Source organism: Leucoraja erinacea, chromosome 14, assembly GCF_028641065.1.
Source record: "Leucoraja erinacea ecotype New England chromosome 14, Leri_hhj_1, whole genome shotgun sequence".
NCBI classification, from domain to species: Eukaryota; Metazoa; Chordata; class Chondrichthyes; order Rajiformes; family Rajidae; genus Leucoraja; species Leucoraja erinaceus.
Genome location: NC_073390.1, coordinates 31,095,240 through 31,116,303, shown reverse-complemented (window position 1 = coordinate 31,116,303; position 21,064 = coordinate 31,095,240). Strand labels below are relative to the sequence as shown.

The 21,064-nt window shown below is 44.3% G+C and overlaps 1 protein-coding gene across 1 annotated transcript in view; it reads left to right on the top strand.

Moving 5' to 3' along the window:
* The window catches only part of LOC129703508 (rootletin-like), a 229,040-nt gene that overhangs the window by 187,796 nt on the left and 20,180 nt on the right, over positions 1-21,064 (top strand). Inside the window, exons 32-33 of the mRNA XM_055646034.1 lie at positions 1,450-1,599; positions 4,011-4,211. Coding sequence (XP_055502009.1) covers positions 1,450-1,599; positions 4,011-4,211 — 351 coding nt within the window. The remainder of the gene's footprint in view (positions 1-1,449; positions 1,600-4,010; positions 4,212-21,064) is intronic.

Genomic DNA, 21,064 nt, shown 5'->3' with positions numbered 1-21,064 from the left:
TCTTACTTTCGCCAAACTGCATTCTCTGTCACCAAGTGCTGAAATAAACAGCGCCGTGAGACTGATTTTCTCGACCGCATTCTATGGCAATGCCGCACTTCCTCAGCATGTTCTACATGAAGTGTTTGCTTTAACACAATATGGTTATTGCAAAAAAGATTCACCACCCCCTTGATTTTTTTTGCATTCTTATGAAAAAAAAAGAGATACATGTTGGTTATTCCCAATGTTTGCCAATCACACTCTCCGATGTAGAAACCCATTCTGATGTCTCTCGGTGAGAGATGAGGGGATAATAGGGTAATGGGGGTGAGAGAGAAAGTGGCAAACTGTGAAAGAACAAGTACCATGAAGAATATGAAGTCTTGAATGAGTTGGGCTGGCAATCACAAAGGACCTAACCTTAGGACGTTGGGGAAAGGATGGAATAAAAAAATCCATTGCCTAACAGCCATTGTCTTTTCGTGTCCAAAGGAACAATTACAAATTAGATGACGTGAGAATAAAAAATTTGTTAATCCCAAGACTCTTGATGCAATATTTCTTGTAATGATGCAATCCGAGAGCTTCCCAATGGAGATATACACAAAATGCTGGAGTAACGCAGTGGACAGGCAGCATTTCTGGAGAGAAGGAATGGGTGACGTTTCGGCTCGAGACCCTTCAAAAGTCTGAAGAAGGGTCTCGACCCAAAACGTCACCCATTCCTCTCTCCAGAGATGCTGCCTGTCCCGCTGAGTTACTCCAGGATTTAGTGTCTATCTTCGGTTTAAACCAGCATCTGCAGTTCCTTCCTACACAGGTTCCGAATGGAGTAGCTTTTGATTAATGAAAGGTAACAGATTCTCAGGAAATCACTGCATTTAACGAAGTAGTTATCTTTTAATTTGTCACCGTCTTATGGCCATTATTGGAGAGAAATTAGCCTTGAAATTGGACTTCATCCTTTTCCCTTGTACTAAACCATTGTTCCCTTTAACAATACTATGCACGTGTCTACTCCCAACTCAGGATAGGTGAGAAACTTGTTGATTTATCTGTGGCTGCCACGCTGACTCATGGGAATAGAAATCTTTAAAATTCTAAAAGGGAAAAGCTAATGATTAAGAAAAAATGTTTCTGCTTAAGGAGAAATTCAAACCAAAGGGCCCAGAATACAGAAAAGACACCGATAAATCCACAACAAAGTTCAGGAGAGAATTAATTTCCCCGTGTCATTTGGAGTAGTGGATGAGACTAGCAATTTAAGGGTCAAATGGATAAAAGGAGAGAAAGGAACAGATAAATATATTGATCAGATTAGAGAGGAGGCTCTTCTGATTGTATAAAGTTCAACGTAATTTGGTCCAGATAGATTGTTCCCATGCCATTAACACAATTCCACTCAATGTTTAAATATATACACTTAGCTCATTTAAATGGTGTTTATTGCTTGTGTCCTTGCCCCAGGAACGGCTAGACACCATCCGTCAGGGACTTGCAGACACTAAGAAGAAGAACCACGCCCTGGTAGAACGTGTGCAGTCCATGCAGAGCTCACAAGGGGATCTGGAGCTGAGGCGCTTGGACCTTGATAGTCAGAATCGTCAACTGCAGGAGGTGGGTTATGAAAACACAGATTGTACCAGATTTATCTCAAGTCAAGAGGCACTATGGAAGTGAGAAGTTAACTCGGAACAATTGGTGGAGTTGAAACACAGGCCACTGATTGCTGCACAATCAGGTCCAAACGCTGGTCCATCGACATTCACATCTGCATTTTCCACAGAGTGGAACTGAAAAGTGTTCACAGCAGGAATTCTGGTCATCGATTGTCCACTTTCTTAGTTCAAGGCAATTTAAGGTCAACTGTGGCAGATCCTAAGATCATAAGTGATAGGAGTAGAATTAGGCCATTCGGCCCATCAAGTCTACTCCACCATTTAATTATAGGTTATCTATCTCTCCCTCCTAACCCTATTCTGCCTTCTCCCCATAACCTCTGACACCCATTCTAATCAATAATCTATCTATCTATCTCTGCCCTAAATATATCCACTGACTGCCTCCACAGCCTTCTGTGGCAAAGAATTCCATAAATTCACCACCCTCTGACTAAAGAAATTCCTCTTCATCTCCATCCTAAAAGAAAATCCTATAATTCTGACGCTATGACCTCTTGTCCTAGACTCGCCCATAAGTAGAAACATCCTCTCCACATCCACTCTATCCAAGCCTTGAACCAAGATTAATTGGTTTGATAAAGTCAAACCTTGTATATTAAACCTGGTTTGCTGACTGTGCCCATTGAGATATAAGGATGGCGCTGTGGTTGAGCCGCTCACTCTGTAATGACTATGGGGAGAGGGGTGAGCGAAACCAGCTAGATTGCTACTATTATCGAATGATTTAATGTTGACTCAGTTTTCTGCACTGTAGCGCTGTTCAGAGGGTTGGAAGGGATGGAGCACAGATAGATTTTCCCAGTAAATATGATAAAGATCAATGGAAACACCAAAGAAGGAACAAGCTGCCTCTGTTCAATGCCCTCAGGCCACACAGACATGTCTGCCCTGTTATTCATACCTATTTAAAGGAGTGATACCAGTCATATAGAAAAATTGGGAGATTTTTTTCAATTTCTATGCTAAAGCTTGTAGGAGCAATTGATTATCAAGACTTCAAGGGCCTGTGCTCTCATCCATGTATTCATACAGCACCTAAACAGGTAATTTGGTCCATTGCATAGCAGATCCTCTGCTGGGAGCAGCACGCAATGTGTTGCTACAATTACAGTCTTTTGTTGGTCAGTGATATACAAAATATTATTTTGGAGAGAGATTGCACTTCAAAAAAGTTAGAACATAGTACGCCGCAGGCACAGGCCCTTTGGCAGACGATGATTGTGCCGAACATGATCCTTAGTTAAACAAATCTGACTGTGTCCGTACATGAGCCATATCCCTCAATTCACTGCTCTTCCATGTGCCTATCTAAATGCATCTTAAACGCCACTATCGTATCTGCCTCCACCACCACCCCTGGCAATGTGTTCCAGGTCCCCACCACTCTCTGTGTGAAGAAACCTCCACATATATCTCCATTAAACGGGTGTCAAGGATTATGTGGACATCAGGAAAATGGGATTAGGAGGCAGAGATCAGCCATGATTGAATGGCGGGGTAGACTGGGTGGGCCGAATGGCCTAATTATACTCCTATAACCACAGAATATGGTGCCATATGATGAAATAATGTGTCGACTGGGCTTGTATTTACTGGAATTTAGAAGGATGAGTGGGTATCTTATAGAAACATAACATTCTTAAAGGATTGGACAGGCTAAATGCAGAAAAAATGTTCCCAATATTCGGGAAGTCCAGAACCAGGGGTCACAGTTAAAAAATAAGGGGTAGGCCATTTAGGACTGAGATGAGGTAAAATGTCTTCACCCAGAGAGTTGTCAATTTGTGGAATTCTCTGCCACAGAAGGCAGTGGAGGCCAATTCACTGGACTTTAAAGAAAGAGTTAGATTTAGCTCTTAGAGCTAAAGGAATCATGGATCATGGGGAAAAAGCAGAAATGGGGTACTGATTTTAGATGATCAGCCATGATCATATCGAATAGCGGTGTTGGCTTGAAAGGCCGAATGGCCTACTCCTGCACCTATTTTTCTATGTTTCTAGAATTTGTGAACTTATATCTAAGTTCTCTAGTGTTGGACATTTCTATCCATCTCTCCCTGTAGCTGAATCCCTCTAATCCAGACAGCATTCTGGTAAAAGTCTGCACCCTCTACAAAGCTTCCATGTCTTTCCTGTAATGGCGGACCAGAACTGCACGCAATACACCAAATGCGGCCTGACCAAAGTCCCTTAGAGCAGCATCATGACTTCCTGACTCTTATATTCAGTGCCACTAGCAATGAAGGCAGGCATACCATATACATTCTTTACCTCTACATTTTCCTCCCAGCTCTGGTTGAATTCCACAAGTGGATTAGTTATAGATCTCCACCCTCCTTTTGCCAGATGTTGCAGAAGCGACAGGAGAGTGAGCAGGAGGTCCTGAAGGTCATCAAGAAGCTTCAGCAAGAGAAGCACATCTACCAGGAGCGAGTGGCCAACCTACAGAGGGCTGTGGCGCAGCTAGAGAATGAGAAGCGAGAGCTGCAACGTTCAAAAGTGTGCCTCGAGAAGGACCAATCTGCCCTGAGGAGAACACTGGATAAGGTGAGAGGATCACTAACCTTAACTTGTCATTTTTATATTCATTCAAGGGATATGGGCTTTACATGCTGAGCGTTTAATTGCCCACCTCTAGATGCCCTGGAGAAAGTGGTGGTGAGCTTCCTTATTGAACCATTGCAATAATTGAGGTGTGGATATATCAGCAGAGTTTTTCAGGATTTTGACCCAGCGATGGTAAAAGAATGACAATATATTTCTAGGTCAGGATGGTCTTTGACTTGTTCGGTGTATGCTTCCCCCCCCCCCCCCCCCCCCCCCCCCCCCACCTCCACCCCCCTGCCCACACACACCCTCAAACCCCTCCTCCCCTCCCACACATGAAGAGGAGGGGGGATATGGGGAAATGAGCCGTGCCTGTGCAGTTAGGGGCTATGGGTGAGTTGTGGAATATTACTTTGGGGGAACGGGTTGCGTTGGGGGAACAGGTGAGTGGTGGAATATTGCTTTGGGGAATGGGTTGCGTTGGGGAGACCAGGCCTCCCTTGCCACCCAACGGGTCCCACTTAGTCTGGTTTTCTTGGAAAAGCTTTCGCTGCGATTATTAGTGCCAATGACATGGGTTAAATCCTGACTTCCAGTACTGTCTGTGTAGAGTATGCATTCTCCTCTCGCATCTCAAATACATACTCAAGGTATTTTAATTGGCCATTGTAAATTGCTCCTAATGTCATAGAGTCATACAGCACAGAAACAGGCCCTTCAGCCCACCGTGTCTTTGCTGACCTTCCTGTTCTAATCTCAATTGTCAGTACTTGGCGTGTAGCCTCGTGCCATGACGATGCAGGTCCTTGTCTTGAAAGTTAGAATCAGGAAGAAGATGAAAAAGTTGAGAGAATGTTAGTGGGGGATTGTTTTGCTCTGATAGCCTGAATAAACTATATTGGCCAGGTTACACAAAAAAGCTGGAGAAACTCAGCGGGTGCAGCAGCATCTATGGAGCGAAGGAAATAGGCAACGTTTCGGGCCGAAACCCTTCTTCAGACTGGAGATTCAACTGCAGATTCTCCAGTATCTGCAGTTCCCTCTTAAAAACTATATTGGCCAAATGGTCTCATGTTAGATCATAAGAATAAACTGTGATCTATACGAAAGATAAAGAGTACTAGATGGCAGTGGGAAGGGATTTTGCGGTTTCCACTCTTTCCTCCTTTCTTGGATTTTCGGGATAGAGTGGGTAGTTTTTGTTTTTGCACCATAGGGTAAGCTTTCCTGCCATGATTCTGATGAGCTAGGTGGCCTAACTCCTGCTCTTTTTTTAAATTCTTATATTAAGTTACATTGCTATAGCATAATTAAAAATGGAGAATATTCTCCCAAGCTTGGAGCATTACCCATGAACCATCATTACTGATACCATCCATGCTCTGGTTGTATTATCAGGTTGCCTCACTTTGAGTGAGACAAGGGCTAATTCCTTCTGTAGTCTCTCTCAGTTTTGCTCTACATCCTGTGCACCTTCTACAGGGGTGTGTTTGTAAACAGCGACAGACAAGCTTGTCATTTTTATTTATTCTGTTGTGCAAAGTTCATTTATATTGGTTCTGTCCATAATTCTTACCTGCTGCAGCCAATCTTATATTCAATACCATTTATCTGCACGGAATTTTGACTTGGGTGGACAGCTTTGCTGGTCATGATGGATCTGCCCGGAGTGAATATGACTGGTAATGGGCAGTTAAGTAGTACAACCAATAGAGCTGCCAACTCACCTCCATTGACCTCTGGTGCTGCCTGCATGGAGTTCACATGTTCCCCAGATGCTCCAGTTTCATCCCACATCTCAAAGGCACCTCAGTTGATAGGTTAATTGGCCTCTGTAAATTGGTAAATTGCCACTCGTGGCTGTGAGTAATTAAATTGGGTGGGTTGAAGATTTATTTTTAAATGGTTCATGTAGGATTCGTGTAAATGGCACAGACTTGGTAGGGCAAATGGCCTGTCTCACAATGTTTCTCAAAGTAAACTTTGTGTGCTTGCCACCTTGGAAATGCTACCCGTGCCAAAAAATAAGATACCTTTGTAATTATTTTCATTTTACTTGGGATGGATTTTGGTTGCCGTCAGTTCCAGGTGAAATCAGACTGACTGAGATGCTGGCTGGATGCCGCCTTAGATGTTCCCCCATCTCGGTCACAGGCCCAATAGCCCAAATCACACACTGTTTCCTCCGTCAATTGCCAAGAATTAGAGCGCTTGGCTGAAACATACAATCCTTGTTAAAAAGTCACAAAATAATTAGGGGTATATTGGACAAAGACTGAGCCAGTTAAAGGGTTGGCTGCATGACATCAATGTTTTGGAACACGTATCTGCCAGCCTCAGTTCTGAAGGATATTGTAAACTGATTGTCTCTTTATAGTTTGCAGTCTTTCATACAATCCGCACCTTTGTTGCATACTGAGATTTCTGACTACATCATCACACCACATCTCACAGAGGCGTAGGGCCGCTAACATCACGGTGAACCTCTCCCTGTGTTTTCCCTCACCTCATAGCAACCCTTTACACAGCTGTTCTTTGGCTGCAACAGGGAGAGTTTCCTTCGGTGTTCAACATGCTTCCCAAAGATCAGCTGGACAGTGATGCAGCATTTGCAGGCTTCACAACCAGCTTCTACTGGGACTACACATGTCCATGAGCCTGTGCACATGTCACCATTGTACATTTCTTAATATATTTATGCCAAAACACAAAAAAGTTTTTTCCATTAGATCTGACTGGATGGTTGCAAGACATAATTAATATGCAAGACATAATTAACATGCCACAAATGTGAAAGTGAAATTTTAAATAATGGTGTTCCAAACTACTTTGTTTTAACATTATTGCTGTCTTAAGGCCTTCCAATGTAATCACGTTGTCGGGATTCCAGAGGCTGGAATTTTGGTTTGCTGACCCTTTTGAGCCAGATCCTGCTATAAATTTAGCTCCAACTTTGTGTACAGTCGTGTTGTCCTATTCCTTACTTCAACCTCCAAACTCAGGTCATCAAAAGGTTCGTGCTTGGTTCTTGCCGAACCTTATCACGGTCTTTCAGGTAGCAGGGAAACAGATCCTTTGGTCCACTGAGTACATTACGACCATCAACCTCTAGAGTGTGTGTGCTCCAATTATAAAATATCAGTCATCTTAAATCTCAAATCTTTTTCTTAAATCTTAGCCCAGTTTGCTGAATATCACAACAGATTTGGTACATCTCGTCACTTTTTGCTTCACATATATTTTTCATGAAGTGCTGAGCTTGTTTCTGTTGAGATTTTGTAACTGAATAAATGGTAAAAATGGGCTGGAGTGCAAAGGATCACCCAGTGGCAGTTATTTATTGCCAGTTTATTGAATCTTGACACAAACAGAACATGTCTTGGCAAACGGGTTCTGTTTATTACAATTCAAGCTGCAAAATCCAAGGGCCTGAATCAGCAGAAGTGCATCATAAATGTTCATTTTGACCAGCAGCTAAACCATATTTGTGTGTGGGCCGATCATTCACTTTCCATTGCGGCCCATTCCTCAGTCTGAGCTGTGTGATGGCACTGTGCCTGCCTCCGGGTTAGCGCCCACCCTGCTTTGTTTAAAGTTTGAGAAGCCCATTAGAAACCCTTGTAACAAATAAAATCAAACTTTAAAATAAATCAAAACTAACTTGCTTCCCTTTCTCTGCGGGTCTGATGGCTCCTGCGGTCAGAGAGAATGGAATCGGCGTCAGTGGTTTTGTCAGTTTACAATGTATTTTAGCGGTGCTCCGTTACAGTGGAAGAAAAATTAGCTTTTATATAGTCCCTGTGATGAACTCAAGAATGTGCAATAGTGATTTACAGTCAGGAATGGTGTGGCGTAGGACACTTTGGCCACTGCCCCACATTCAACAATTAAATGAATAATAAAATGTTCCGTAGCTGTGATGATGGTTGAGGTAGAACTGTTAGCCATGTCAACAGTACCCCCTTGTTTGTCTTTGAATTAGGCTACAGAATCTTTAAGTACAAGAATCTTTTCAAACTAGTGGGGTCTTGGTCTAGCAACTCTTCCAAAAGAAGGCACCGGAGAATCTCTACATTGGAACGTTCTTCTGAATTTTATATTCAGGTCTACGGAGTGCAACTTGAACCCCAAACTTTTGATTCAAAGGCATGGGAGGTAGCATGGAAATCATTGTCACCATCGGGCTCTGCGAGTGGTAATAGTCAAGTACTTGAGATACTTTACATGAACCATTGGATAGAGAACCTGGAGCTGATTGCAACATGGATTCTGCCAAATAGGACTGAGATGAGCAGAATTTGTGGAAAGGATTGTAAATTGTTTGAAATCTCTAGCCTGGAGAGCAGTAGAGATCCTCATGAAGGCAACTCCCCGGAAACCACCCACGATCATGTGGTAACCATGTGGTGACTGCATAGTCTTCTGCAGTTGCCTAAAATGTCACCTAAGTGGGACAGGCCCATAATAAAGAAGAAATATCACATATATATAGTGATTGCCAATCTCGTGATTATATCCCTTTAGTGATATAATATAGCATATAATATGAAAATGGAATTACAATCAGCAGTCGGAATGGTCCATCCCCACACCCACCAGATTCCCTGGAAAGGTAATCTCCCTGTGTCTCGCAGTTGGACAAAGGACAAAGGACATTTATTGTCACATATGCCAATTGGTGTAGTGAAATTTGAGTTGCCATTTGCAGCACACCAATAAAAATAAAACACAACATTAAAAAATTTAACATTGAGCATAAAAACATCCTCCCACAATGGTTCCCACTGTGAGGGAAGGCAACAAAATCCAGTCCTCTTCCTCTTCTTCACCTATGGTCGGGCCTATTGAGGCCTCCGCAGTTGCCGCGATGGCGGCCCGATGTTTCAGGCCCTCTCGCTGGATGATGGAGCTTCGGTGTCGGAAGAACACTCTCAGCAGCTGGGAGTATCTGGAACAGCCGCTTCCTACCAAAGACCGCGGCTCCGGTAGTCCACAGGCCATGCTGGTCGGAGTTCCGACACTGGCGATCTCGGCGAGAGATCCCAGGCTCCGCGGTGTTTAAAAGTCAGCACCGCCCGTGGCTGGACGCTCTGCAACGTCAGCCCCACAACGTCAGCCCCGCAACGTCAGCTCCGCAACGTCAGCTGGAGTCGGCGGTCACAACACTCGCCCTCGGTAAGGCATTGCCCGCTCCGCCATGGTGCTTCAGCGCTGTGCCGCCACATAAGCTGAGGTTCTGGCCGGTCCCGGCAGCAAACGCTGCTCCAGTCCCGTTGATCGGCCGCGAGGAAGGGGCGAAGATGCGGCTTGGAGGAAAGCCGCATCTCCGACTAGGTAGGGACTGAGAAATACAGTTTCCCCCTTCCCTACCCCCCGCATAAAAAGACAAGACCTCCAAAACAAAAACCTTTAACACACTAAAAATTAAAAAGGGTGAAAGTACAAACAGCTGCAGGCAGGGCAGCCATACTAGACAGTGCCCCCACTCATTGTTGTTAGACTGTTGATTTATTTTTACTTCTTATTGTCTCCTCCCTATGTACTTTACATGATTCTTTTCCCTGGATCATATTGAATCACAAACAGAATGAGTCTGTACTTAACAGGTTGCATTTCCTTCCCCAGCAGAGGTAAACAAAGTTAAATTCAATATAATTCTGTGATATTTATTAACATAGCAGAAAATACTATTTAATGGTGCATGGGTACCTGCTTTTATTTAATAGTTGAATCTGAAACTAGGGCTACTTATCCTTGCAATGGTCAATCAGTTTAGAGAGTTAAGGGCCTGTCCCACTTACGTATCCTTGGCATGCAAATTACACGACCTCGTGGTCGCGTTGAGGCGAACGGGCATCGTATGGACACGCGGGGCCGCTCCCACTGAGAAGCGCGGAGGGGTATGTTGTTGTGTGCGACATCGTGCGGGGCTCCGAAATTTTTGTAGCAAACGAAATCTTCGCGCACCAACGACCTGTCGCGTAACTGACGTCCAAAGTGGGATAGGCCCAAGACCCTGGCGTGACGCAACGTCTCACCTCCAACACCAGCAGAAGCAGGCAAACGATTGCCAAGCTCGGCCTGGGGCACACGGCCGTTGCAGTCCGGATCCACCCCCACTCTACTACCAGAGCGGGGGCCAAGAAAATTGAAGATGGACACAAAATGCAGGAGTAACTCAGCGGGACCGGCAGCATCTCTGGAGAGAAGGAATGGATGATATTTCGGGTCAAGACCCTTCTTTTCGAAGAAGAGTCTCGACACGAAACGTCACCCATTGCTTCTCTCCAGAGATGCTGCCGGTCCCGCTGAGTTACTCCAGCTTTGTGTCCATCTTCAAATGAGGTCACGCGCTCCAGACGGCTGTGCGTGCGCATGAAATCGCGCGTGACCTTCACGGGACCGTCGCGCCTCAACGCGACCACAACGTAATTTGCCAAGGACACTTAAGTGGGACAGGACTTTAGGAAGAAGGCTGAAAATCAAACTTCTATGGTTGTTATCTCTGGATTGTTTCCAGTACCTCGTGCTGGTGAGGGCAGGAACAGGGAGATAGGGCATCTGAATGTGTCGCTGAGGAGCTGGTGCAGGGAACAAGGAATTTAGATTTATAGACCACTGGGATCCCTTCTGTGGTAGGGGTGACCTGTACAAAAGAGACGGGTTACACCTTAACTGGAGGGGGACCAACATTCTGGCAGGCAGGTTTGCTAGTGCTACATGGGTTGGTTTAAACTAAATAGCGGGGGAGTGGTTGACAAATTGGGAGTATTAGGATGGAGTTGAAGGGGAAGAGAGTACAGGAAAGTTACAAAAGACACCCGAATTAATGGGACGGAAAGTTCAAGAAGGGATAGGAGAGCCAGGTCAGGTGAAATAGGAACCGGTGTGAGAGGGGAGGTGAAAACCGAATTAAAAGTGTTACACCTGTATATATGAATGCGGGAAGTATAAGAAATAAAGTGGATGAGCTTGGCGCTCAATTAGAAATTAATAAGTATGATGTTGTGGGAATTACAGAGACATGGCTACAAGAGGACCAGGTCTGGGAACTGAATGTTCAGGGGTATACGTCCTATCATAAAGACAGACAGGTGGGCAGAAGGGGTAAGGTGGCTCTGATGGTAAAGAATGAAATTCAGTCCCTTGCGAGGGGTGGCCTAGAATCAGAAGATGTAGTCATTGCGCATAGAACTGAGAAATTACAAGGATAAAAAGATCCTAATGGGAGTTATCTACAGGTCCCCAAACAGCAGCCTGGAGATGGGGGGCAAGTTGTATCATGAGTTAAAATTATTATGTGACAAAGGTAATGCTATGGTGTTTATGGGAGATTTCAACATGCAGGTAGACTGGGAAAATCAGGTTGGTACTGGATCCCAAGAAAGGGAGTTTGTAGAGTGCCTCCGAGATGGATTTTTAGAGCAGCTTGTACTGGAGCCTACCAGGGAGAAGGCCATTCTGGATTTAGTGTTGTGTAATGAACCGGATTTGATAAGGGAACTCAAGATGAAGGAACCATTAGGAGGTAGTGACCATAATATGATAAATTTTAATCTGCAATTTGAGCGAGAGAAGGTCAAATCGAAGTGTCAGTATTGCAGTTAAACAAAGGGGCATGAGGGAGCAGCTAGCCAAAGTTAACTGGAAAGGGACCCTAGCAGGGATGAGGGTGGAACAGCAATGGCAGGTGTTTCTGGGAATAATCCAGAAGATGCAGGATCATTTCATTCCAAAGAGGAAGAAAGATTCTAAGGGGAGTAGAAGGCGACCGTGGCTGACAAGGGAAGTTAAGGACGGTATAATAATATAAGAGAAGACGTATAACATATAGATGAGCGGGAAGCCAGAGGATTGGGAAACTTTTAAAGATCAACAGAAGATAACTAAAAAGGCAATAGGGGGAAAAAAGATGAAGTAAGGTAAGCTAGCGAAGAATATAAAGGAGGATAGTAAAAGCTTTTTAGGTACGTGAAGAGGAGAAAATTAGTTAAGCCAAATGTGGGTCCCTTGAAGACAGAAACAGGTGAATTTATTATGGGGAACAAGAAAATAAAAGACAAGTTGAGCAGGTACTTTGGTTCTGTCTTCACTAAGGTAGACACAAACAATCTCCCAGATGTACTAGGGGACAGAGGACCTAGGGTGACAGTGGAACTGAAGGAAATTCACATTAGTCGGAAATTGGTGTTGGGCAAACTGATGGGACTGAATGCTGATAAATCCCCAGGGCCTGGTGGCCTGCATTCCATGGTGCTCAAGGAGGTGGCTCTGGAAATTGTGGACACATTGGTGATCATTTTCCAATGTTCTATAGATTCTGGATCAGTTCCTGTGGATTGGAGGGTAGCTAATGTTATCCCACTTTTCAAGGAAGGAGGGAGAGAGAAAGCAGGGAATTATAGACCAGTTTCACTGACATCGATGGTGGGGAAGATGCTAGAGTCGATGATCAAACTTGTAATAGCGGTGCATTTGGATAGCAGAAATAGGATCGGTCCAAGTCAGCATGCATTTACGAAGCGGAAATCATGCTTGACAAATCTGGAATTTTTTGAGGATGTAACAAGTAAAATGGACAAGGGAGAGCCAGTGGATGTAGTGTACCTGGGCTTTCAGAAAGCCTTTGATAAGGTCCCACACAGGAAATTAGTGGGCAAAATTAGAGCACATGGTATTGGAGGTAGGGTATTGACATAAATAGAAAATTGGTTGGCAGACAGGAAATAAAGATTAGGGATTAACGGGTCCCTTTCAGAATGGCAGGCCGTGACTAGCGGGGTGCCGTACGGCTGGGTGCTGGGACCGCATCTATTTACAATATACATTAATGATTTAGATGAAGGAATTAAAAGTAACATTCGCAAATTTGCGGATGACACAAAGCTGGGTGGCAGTATGTACTGTGAAGAGGATGCTAGGAGGATGCAGAGTGACTTGGACAGGTTGGGTGAGTGGGCAGATACATTGCAGATGCAGTATAATGTGGATAAATTATGGCTGAGACGGCGTTCTGGCTGGTGGCGGCGACCTGAACCGGGGCTCGGCCGCGGGCCAGTGGACGACGTCGTCGGGAGCTCGCAGGTCACAGGCTGGTGCCTGTTTTCCGGAGCTCCCGTGGCAACAGCTGCGTCCGCTGGACTGGAGGGCAGCAGCTTCGACCACCCCGGGCCGCGGAGCTTGAACCGCGGGACTGACTTACCATCGCCCGGTGGGGTATCGCCTCAGCGCAGAGGGAGAAGAGGAGGGAAGAGACAGTAACTCTAAGACTTTTGCCTCCATCACAGTGAGGAGGTGCTTGGTGAACTCACTGTGGTGGATGTAAATTTGTGTTTATTGTGTGTTGTTATTATTACATGTATGGCTGCAGGCAATGACATTTCGTTTAGACCAAAAGGTCTGAATGACAAATAAAGGATTCAATTCAATAAATGTGAGATTATTCACTTTGGGGCAAGAACAGGAAGGCAGATTATTATCTGAATAGTGTCAGGTTATGAAAAGGAGAAGTACAACGAGACCTGGGTGTCCTAGTACATCTGTCACTGAAAGTAAGCATACAGGTACAACAGGCAGTGAATAAAGCTAATGGCATGTTGGCCTCCATAACGAGAGGAATTGAGTATAGGAGCAAAGACGTCCGTCCTTCTGCAGTTGTACAGAAGCCATACAGTTCTGCAGACCACAGCTGGAGTATTGTGTGCAGTTTTGGTCTCCAAATTTGAGGAAGGACATTCTTGCTATTGAGGGAGTGCAGCGTAGGTTTACGAGGTTAATTCCCGGGATGGCGGGACGGTCATATGATGAAAGAATGGAGCAGCTGGGCTTGTATTCACTGGAATTTAGAAGGATGGGAGGGGATCTTATAGAAAAATATAAAATTATTCAGGGATTGGACACTCTAGATACAGGGAACATGTTCCCAATGTTGGGATAGTCCAAAACCATGGGCCACAGTTTAAGAATAAGGGGTAGGCCATCTAGAACTGAGATGAGGAAAAACCTTTTCACACAGAGAGTTGTGAATTCGTGGAATTCTCTGCCGCAGAAGGCAGTGGAGGCCGATTCATTGGATGCAGTCTAAAGAGAGCTCTTAGAGCTAGCTGAATGAAGGGGTATGGGGAGAAGGCAGGAATGGGGTACTGATTGTGGATGATCAGCTATGATAACATTGAATGGCGGTGCTGGCTCGAAGGGCCAAATTACCTACTCCTGCACCTATTATCTATGTATCAACGTATCATTTTCTTTGGAGTTATTGGGAAGAATATCGACCTTGATTCTAATTCTGTTGAAGTATGTAAATACCTACAATAGTCTCCTGGCATGAAATAGCCCTTTGTAACTGTAGTTGTATCTTCACGGGATCTCTGTGAGTTTATTTTTAAGTAATTTGTCAGGATCTGGGTGTCACTTGCAAGAGTAGTATAATTCCTAGCTCCTGCACCTATATCAGAGCAATCATACATTGAATGAATTATCGGACCAAGGTCCTTCTTCAAGCTCATCTGAATTTCAGATTCACCAGTGTTGTTCTGTAGTTACACATAGACCAGATGGCAGATGATCTTTCCTGAAAGTCGTAAATGAGCCAGATGGGTTTTTACAATTGTTCTTCGTTTTGTGGTAATGATTATTCATTGTTTGTTTTTGGAGCCTAATTTAATTAACTGCAATGGTGGGATTTAAACTCTGGCCCTGGGTTGTTAATCCTGGCCTCTTGGTTATTAGTCATGATAACCACAACATCACCATAACCTCCATATCCATGTAATAATATTTATGGTGTCTTCCAAGACCATATTACCATTTGAAGGACTCTCCGGGAAATGCGATGCTTTTGCACGAGTATCAACAATTACAAAGTCTGAAAATTATTGGAGTGGTATAAAAATATTATGTAGGGTATTTGATCTCCTAGACTTGCATACTATTATAAACTTTGTTTTTAACAAGATATTTTTCCACCTTGTAAAGCCCCTGTCCCACTTTCACGACCTAATTGACGACCTCTGCCGAGTTTGCCCTTGACTCGTACTCGCAGCATGGTCACCACGAGGTTGTAGGAGGTCTTCGTAACTCTTCCTCAAGCTCGTGAGTGGTCTCCGCGCACTAGTGGCCTCAAGTAGGTCGCGCCATTTTTTCCAGCCGGATAAAAAATGTCCACGAGTAAAAAAAAGATTGACATGGGTTAAAATGATACTTTTTACTCATAGGTAGGTCGTAGTAGGTCGTGATAGTAGTCGTTGGTAGTCGTAGATAGTCATAGGTCGGTAACTGGCCCAAGAAAAAAAATGCAAACATGACATAATTTTATCATGTGATCATTTCCACTCGTAGCTAGGAGGAGTTGGTCTTAGGTGTGGAAGACTGAGGTCGAGGGGGGTCGTAGGAGGTCGTAGACATAGTTGTAGGAGATCGTAGACATAGTCGTAGGAGGTCTTTTACTTTGGCGAGTCAACACGACCTTGACATTTTGTTCAACTCATCTAGGGTCTTCTAAACTCATGGATTAGGTTGTCCAAGTGAGACAGGCCCTTAAGTATAAGGCTACCTTTGGCCTTCATGTGAATATACTGCAGGAGGACCATGGTTTGACTATTCTTTCAGAGGATGGTTTATAAGCTCATAAGACACAGAAGCAGAATTAGGCCACTCAGCACATCGAATCTGCTCGCCATTTGATAAAGGCTGATCTATTTTTCCCCCTCAACCCCATTCTCCCATGCTTAACCTTTGAAACCCATGCTCATCAGGAACCTATCAATCTCTGCTTTAAAAATACCCAATGTCTTGGCATCCACAGCAGTCTGTGGAAATCAGCAGAATTCCACAGATTTACCACACTCTGGCTAAAGAAATGTCTCGTCATCTCCATTCTAAAGCTACGTTCTTTTATTCTGAGGCTGTGGCCTCGGGGTCCTAGACTTTTTCACTACTGGAAACAGATTGACAACTCTTTGTCAACAATGGACCCTTGCCCTTGATGAGAAATGTTTGCACAGAATTAACTCTTATTAGCTTATTTTCCAGTCATTTTATGATATTGCGTCATATTCCAGTTCTCTCAGACTAATTAGCTTGCCATTATTATAGCCTCTGTATTTACCTCATTATTATTTGCAGCAGGAACTTTTCTAGGGAAAAAAAAGTTTCTTACCTAAGTAAAGTTTTGCAAGGATTGCTATCCTGCTCTACGGTTCAAATTGTTTATCAAATACAAAATTAGTTTTGAGTTTCGTTAAATCTTCTGAATGACTTCAACATGTGAATGGGTGATTCAGTTATATGGTGGTATTGCAAGATCAGGAAAGGTCAATGAGGTAATTCCCAGTTGACAATTTCAACTGAATTTCCAAGACCAAAAATAATTAATGAAGAGTAATTAAGAAGGCACCAAGACCAAAAATGGCTTCCTCTGTAGATTTAATTTAAATATTATTTGCTTGTGTTGCAAGTATTGGCAGAAAAACAAAATGTGAAGAAACATTAACCACTAAATATTTAAGGAGATTAATGCGGAACCACACCCTTCTTTTGTGTGGATGAATTCTAATAAAAACATTTCCAATTTGCCAAGTAAAGTTATGTGGTAATGAGAATCTATAAACTGCGTCTGATCACATTTTTTTATGGCAATGAAACATTTAATCATTTGTTCCCCAACTAGTCTGCTCAGAGTGCACAGAAAAACATCAAACAACAAGCATAATGAGATCAATAAAATATAAATGTAAATAATAGGAACATTCAGCATTTAGGATGGCAATTCTAAATTTACAGTTGCTTAAGTGGGGAATAGCTTGTATAGAATACGCATGACTTGAATATAGGGCCTGTCCCACTAACGCGACTTTTCAGAGACTGTCTTCAACCTTCAAGCTCGAGGGCACTCGCCTGAAAAACCTCGAGCTGGATCGACCGTCGCGATGAAACCGCGAGGTGGATTGAACACACACACACACACACACACACACACACACACACACACACACACACACACACACACACACACACACACACACACACACACACACATAGCAAAGGCAGGGGCCAGGGATAGCGGGGGAGCGCTGTCTGAAATTCACACCCGCGATGAACAGGAAGGTAAAAGATGGCTGCCACAGTTAAGGTAAGGCCTTTAGAGAGCGCAGAAGGGGGGGGGGGGAGAAGGAGTGGAGACATTTTTAAGAAGCCAGACAACTTTAATAAAGTTTAGCAAGCATTTTACATTACCGGTCAGTTTTCCTCGGTTCTGAAAACTCAAATGAGCCAATTAAAATACCCTTGACTCTATAGACTGTTCAATCAGGCAAAATCTCCAACTTTGCAGCAAGTGACTAACAAGGGGGTTTGATTGAATTCTAATCTTTCTCTTATTTTGCAGCTCCCTTTCTGTGAACCACTAAGACAATGTTTGTACGTGGAGTTAATCAGGAAAAGATTACATTATAGTTTTTAATTGGGCAAAATAATTTCTCTGTTGTACAACATAGTAAGATAGTGGCTCTACTAAATGTACAACCAGGAACAGCCTTAAAGGCCTGTCCCACTTTCACAACCGAATTCACAACCTTTTTAACTCGTGGACGTTTTTCATCAGGCTAGAAAAACGCCCCGACCTACTTGATGCCACGAGTACCTACGACTAGCATCATGGCCTGCTACGACCTACCTACGACCTCCTATGACCTCGTGACTACCATGCTGCGAGTAAGAGTCAAGAGCAAACTCGGCAGAGGTCATGAATTAGGTTGTGAAATTGGTATAGGCCCTTTAGCTCAGTTTTTACTATCTTACCATGAGTTTCAGAAGTTCTAACTGTACTCCAGAAACTTGAGTACACAATCTGGAGTGATTGATTAACACAATACTGAAGGGATACTATCTTACAGATACTATGTGGAACTGAGGCTCCATCTGCTCTCATAGGTGAACATACGTGTTCTCATTCCACCATTTGGAAAGTGCTCCATTCCTCACAGATAGGGTTGCCAACCTTCTCACTCCCAAATAAGGGACAAAAGGTCAAAATAAGGGACAAATTCCTGACAGCAATTCATTGGACTGAATGATGAGTTGGCCCGGGTGCTGGGCTGTACACAAAGCCCAGCCAGCGGGCCAGCTGAGGAGTTTTGGCCCAGGCCACGCGACATCGCGTGCAATGTCCAGCACCCCATCCAACACATGAACCGATGATCGGCCATGAGAAAGAGGGGTGGTGGTGTCGGTGGTAAGCGAAAGTCCAAAGGTCGGACAGCTGGCCAGACTGGCGACCGGTGGGGCCACGGGCGAGGTGCTGCTGCACTCCATGGGCTGCACTACATCGGTACGGGGAGGCGGGGCAAGACGCGGTGCTTCCACCCGACAGTCCCCCTCGATCCGAGTAGTAGCAGTCAAATACGGGACAAGGCTGGTCCCAGAATGTGGGGGGAACAAAATGGGAATAATGTGGGATTGGTGTAAATGATCAGTGCAGACTCATTAGACTGAAGTGCCTATTTCGCTGCGATGTGACCATAACAATTACGTCTCACCCTTATTTTCGGGAAACATATATCAAAAGCCTGTATGAGCATTGAAACACTTTCCTACAATCCAAATGCTATGAAAGGTCCTAAATAAATTCACATCACTTTCAGCCCTTTTTTCTCCTTTCATTCATCATTGACACTCGGTACACCAGGATATTCAAAATGCCTACCTGTCAAGGAGTGAAATTCTTGAAGCACTTTTTAAAAAATTGCTGGCATCTTTGGGTCAAATTCCTGTGTGCTACATTTGAGGAGTCATTAAGCTGTTTATTTAAAAATGGGCCAATGGCTGTTATAATAGCACTGACAAGAATTTGACACAAGTGTGTCAGTTTGTGAAAACAGTGCGCAAGGAATTTCAGCCCCACTCCCTTTTGCACTCTGCAATGAACTTGGCCAAACTGCTGAATGCAAAAGCAGGAGATTGTTCAGCTCTCAGGCTGTTGCTTCACACATCTCTGTTGGGCTGTGAAACAGTTTCAATCCAAATAAAATCTACCCATCCCCGTTTTTTAATTTTCAATTGACAGTAGTGTTTTGTGGGGAGTGAGTGCCCAGATTTCAGCCGTGAACAGGAGAAATAGAACTCGTGTGACCCCATTTCGATCCTGGCCTCGGCTGATGTCTATGTTCTGTCCGTGGCTTCAAAGAAAAAATAGGTGCAGGAGTAGGCCATTCAAGGATTTGAGTATAGGAGCAGGGAGGTTCTACTGCAGTTGTACAGGGTCTTGGTGAGACCACACCTGGAGTATTGCGTACAGTTTTGGTCTCCAAATCTGAGGAAGGACATTATTGCCATAGAGGGAGTGCAGAGAAGGTTTGCCAGACTGATTCCTGGGATGTCAGGACTTTCATATGAGGAAAGACTGGATAGACTCGGTTTGTAGAATTTAGGAGATTGAGGGGGGATCTTATAGAAACTTACAAAATTCTTAAGGGGTTGGACAGGCTAGATGCAGGAAGATTGTTCCCGATGTTAGGGAAGTCCAGGACAAGGGGTCACAGCTTAAGGATAGAGGGGAAATCCTTTAGGACCGAGATGAGAATAACATTTTTCACACAGAGAGTGGTGAATCTCTGGAACTCTCTGCCACAGAAGGTAGTTGAGGCCAGTTTATTGGCTATATTTAAGAGGGAGTTAGATGTGACCCTTGTGGCTAAAGGGAGCAGGGGGAATGGAGAGAAGGCAGGTACGGGATACTGAGTTGGATGATCAGCCATGATCATATTGAATGACGGTGCAGGCTCGAAGGGCCGAATGGCCTACTCCTGCACCTATGTTCTATGTTTCTATGTGTTCGGCCCTTCGAGCCAACACCACATGTGGCTTGGTGTGTGGATGGGTATCATTGATGTGCTGGTGGGTGGAAGAATTTAAGGAGAGTTGATGGTGGCGCACTGCTACGACTCGACTACGGTGGATGGTGGCACCGGGACCTCACGGGTCCCCAGTGGGAGACCGCTTTGCGGGGCACTGGCAACGGCGACTTCTCCCGCTCGAAATGCGGGGTTGAAAGTGACCTGGAGCAGGGCCTTACATCGCCCGGCGCGGCTTTAAAACACCGCGGACTTGCTAGCGCCTGCCGGGGGCTCCAACATCGGGACCCGGAGCAGGGCCTTACATCGCCCGGCGCGGCTTTAAGTCGCTGTGGGACTTGCTAGCGCCCGCCGGGAACTATGACTTTGACTTCGGGAGAGGAATGGAGGGCAGGGGAGAGACAAGACTTTGCCTTCCATCACAGTGAGGAGGAGATTTACTGTGATGGATGTTTGTGTAAATTGTGTTGGTGTGTGTCTTGGTTCTTTTCTTGTATGACTGCAGAAACCAAATTTCGTTTGAACTTCATGTGAGGTTCAAATGACAAATAAACGGTATTGTATTGTATTGTATGGGAATGTGAAGAGAATAAAATGGTTTAAAAAGTTGGATTGGTAAAATGGATGGTTGATGATTGGTAGTGACTCAGGCTGAGGGCCTGTTTCCATGGACGTATCTCTCTCTTTCCATTAATTCCTGACATCATCCCCTCAGTATCCTAGTTCAGCTGTAAGGCTACATCATCATGTTCTGGACCCCCACCAAATGTTCTGCCTATTTAAACCATCAAATCCCTTAATTATCCTAAACACCTCAAATAGATATCTATTTAATGTAACATTCTCTGAGCTCCCTCAGTTAGTTTCCACTTGCTGCTTGGTTTTGTTCTGAACTCTAGAAGGCTTTCCCAACAGACACCCAGCTGTTGGAAAGGGGAAAGGGAATAGGCAGCTTATAAAGATCAAAACGCCCAGCTAAAGGCGATTGCTTTTTCAGTTAAT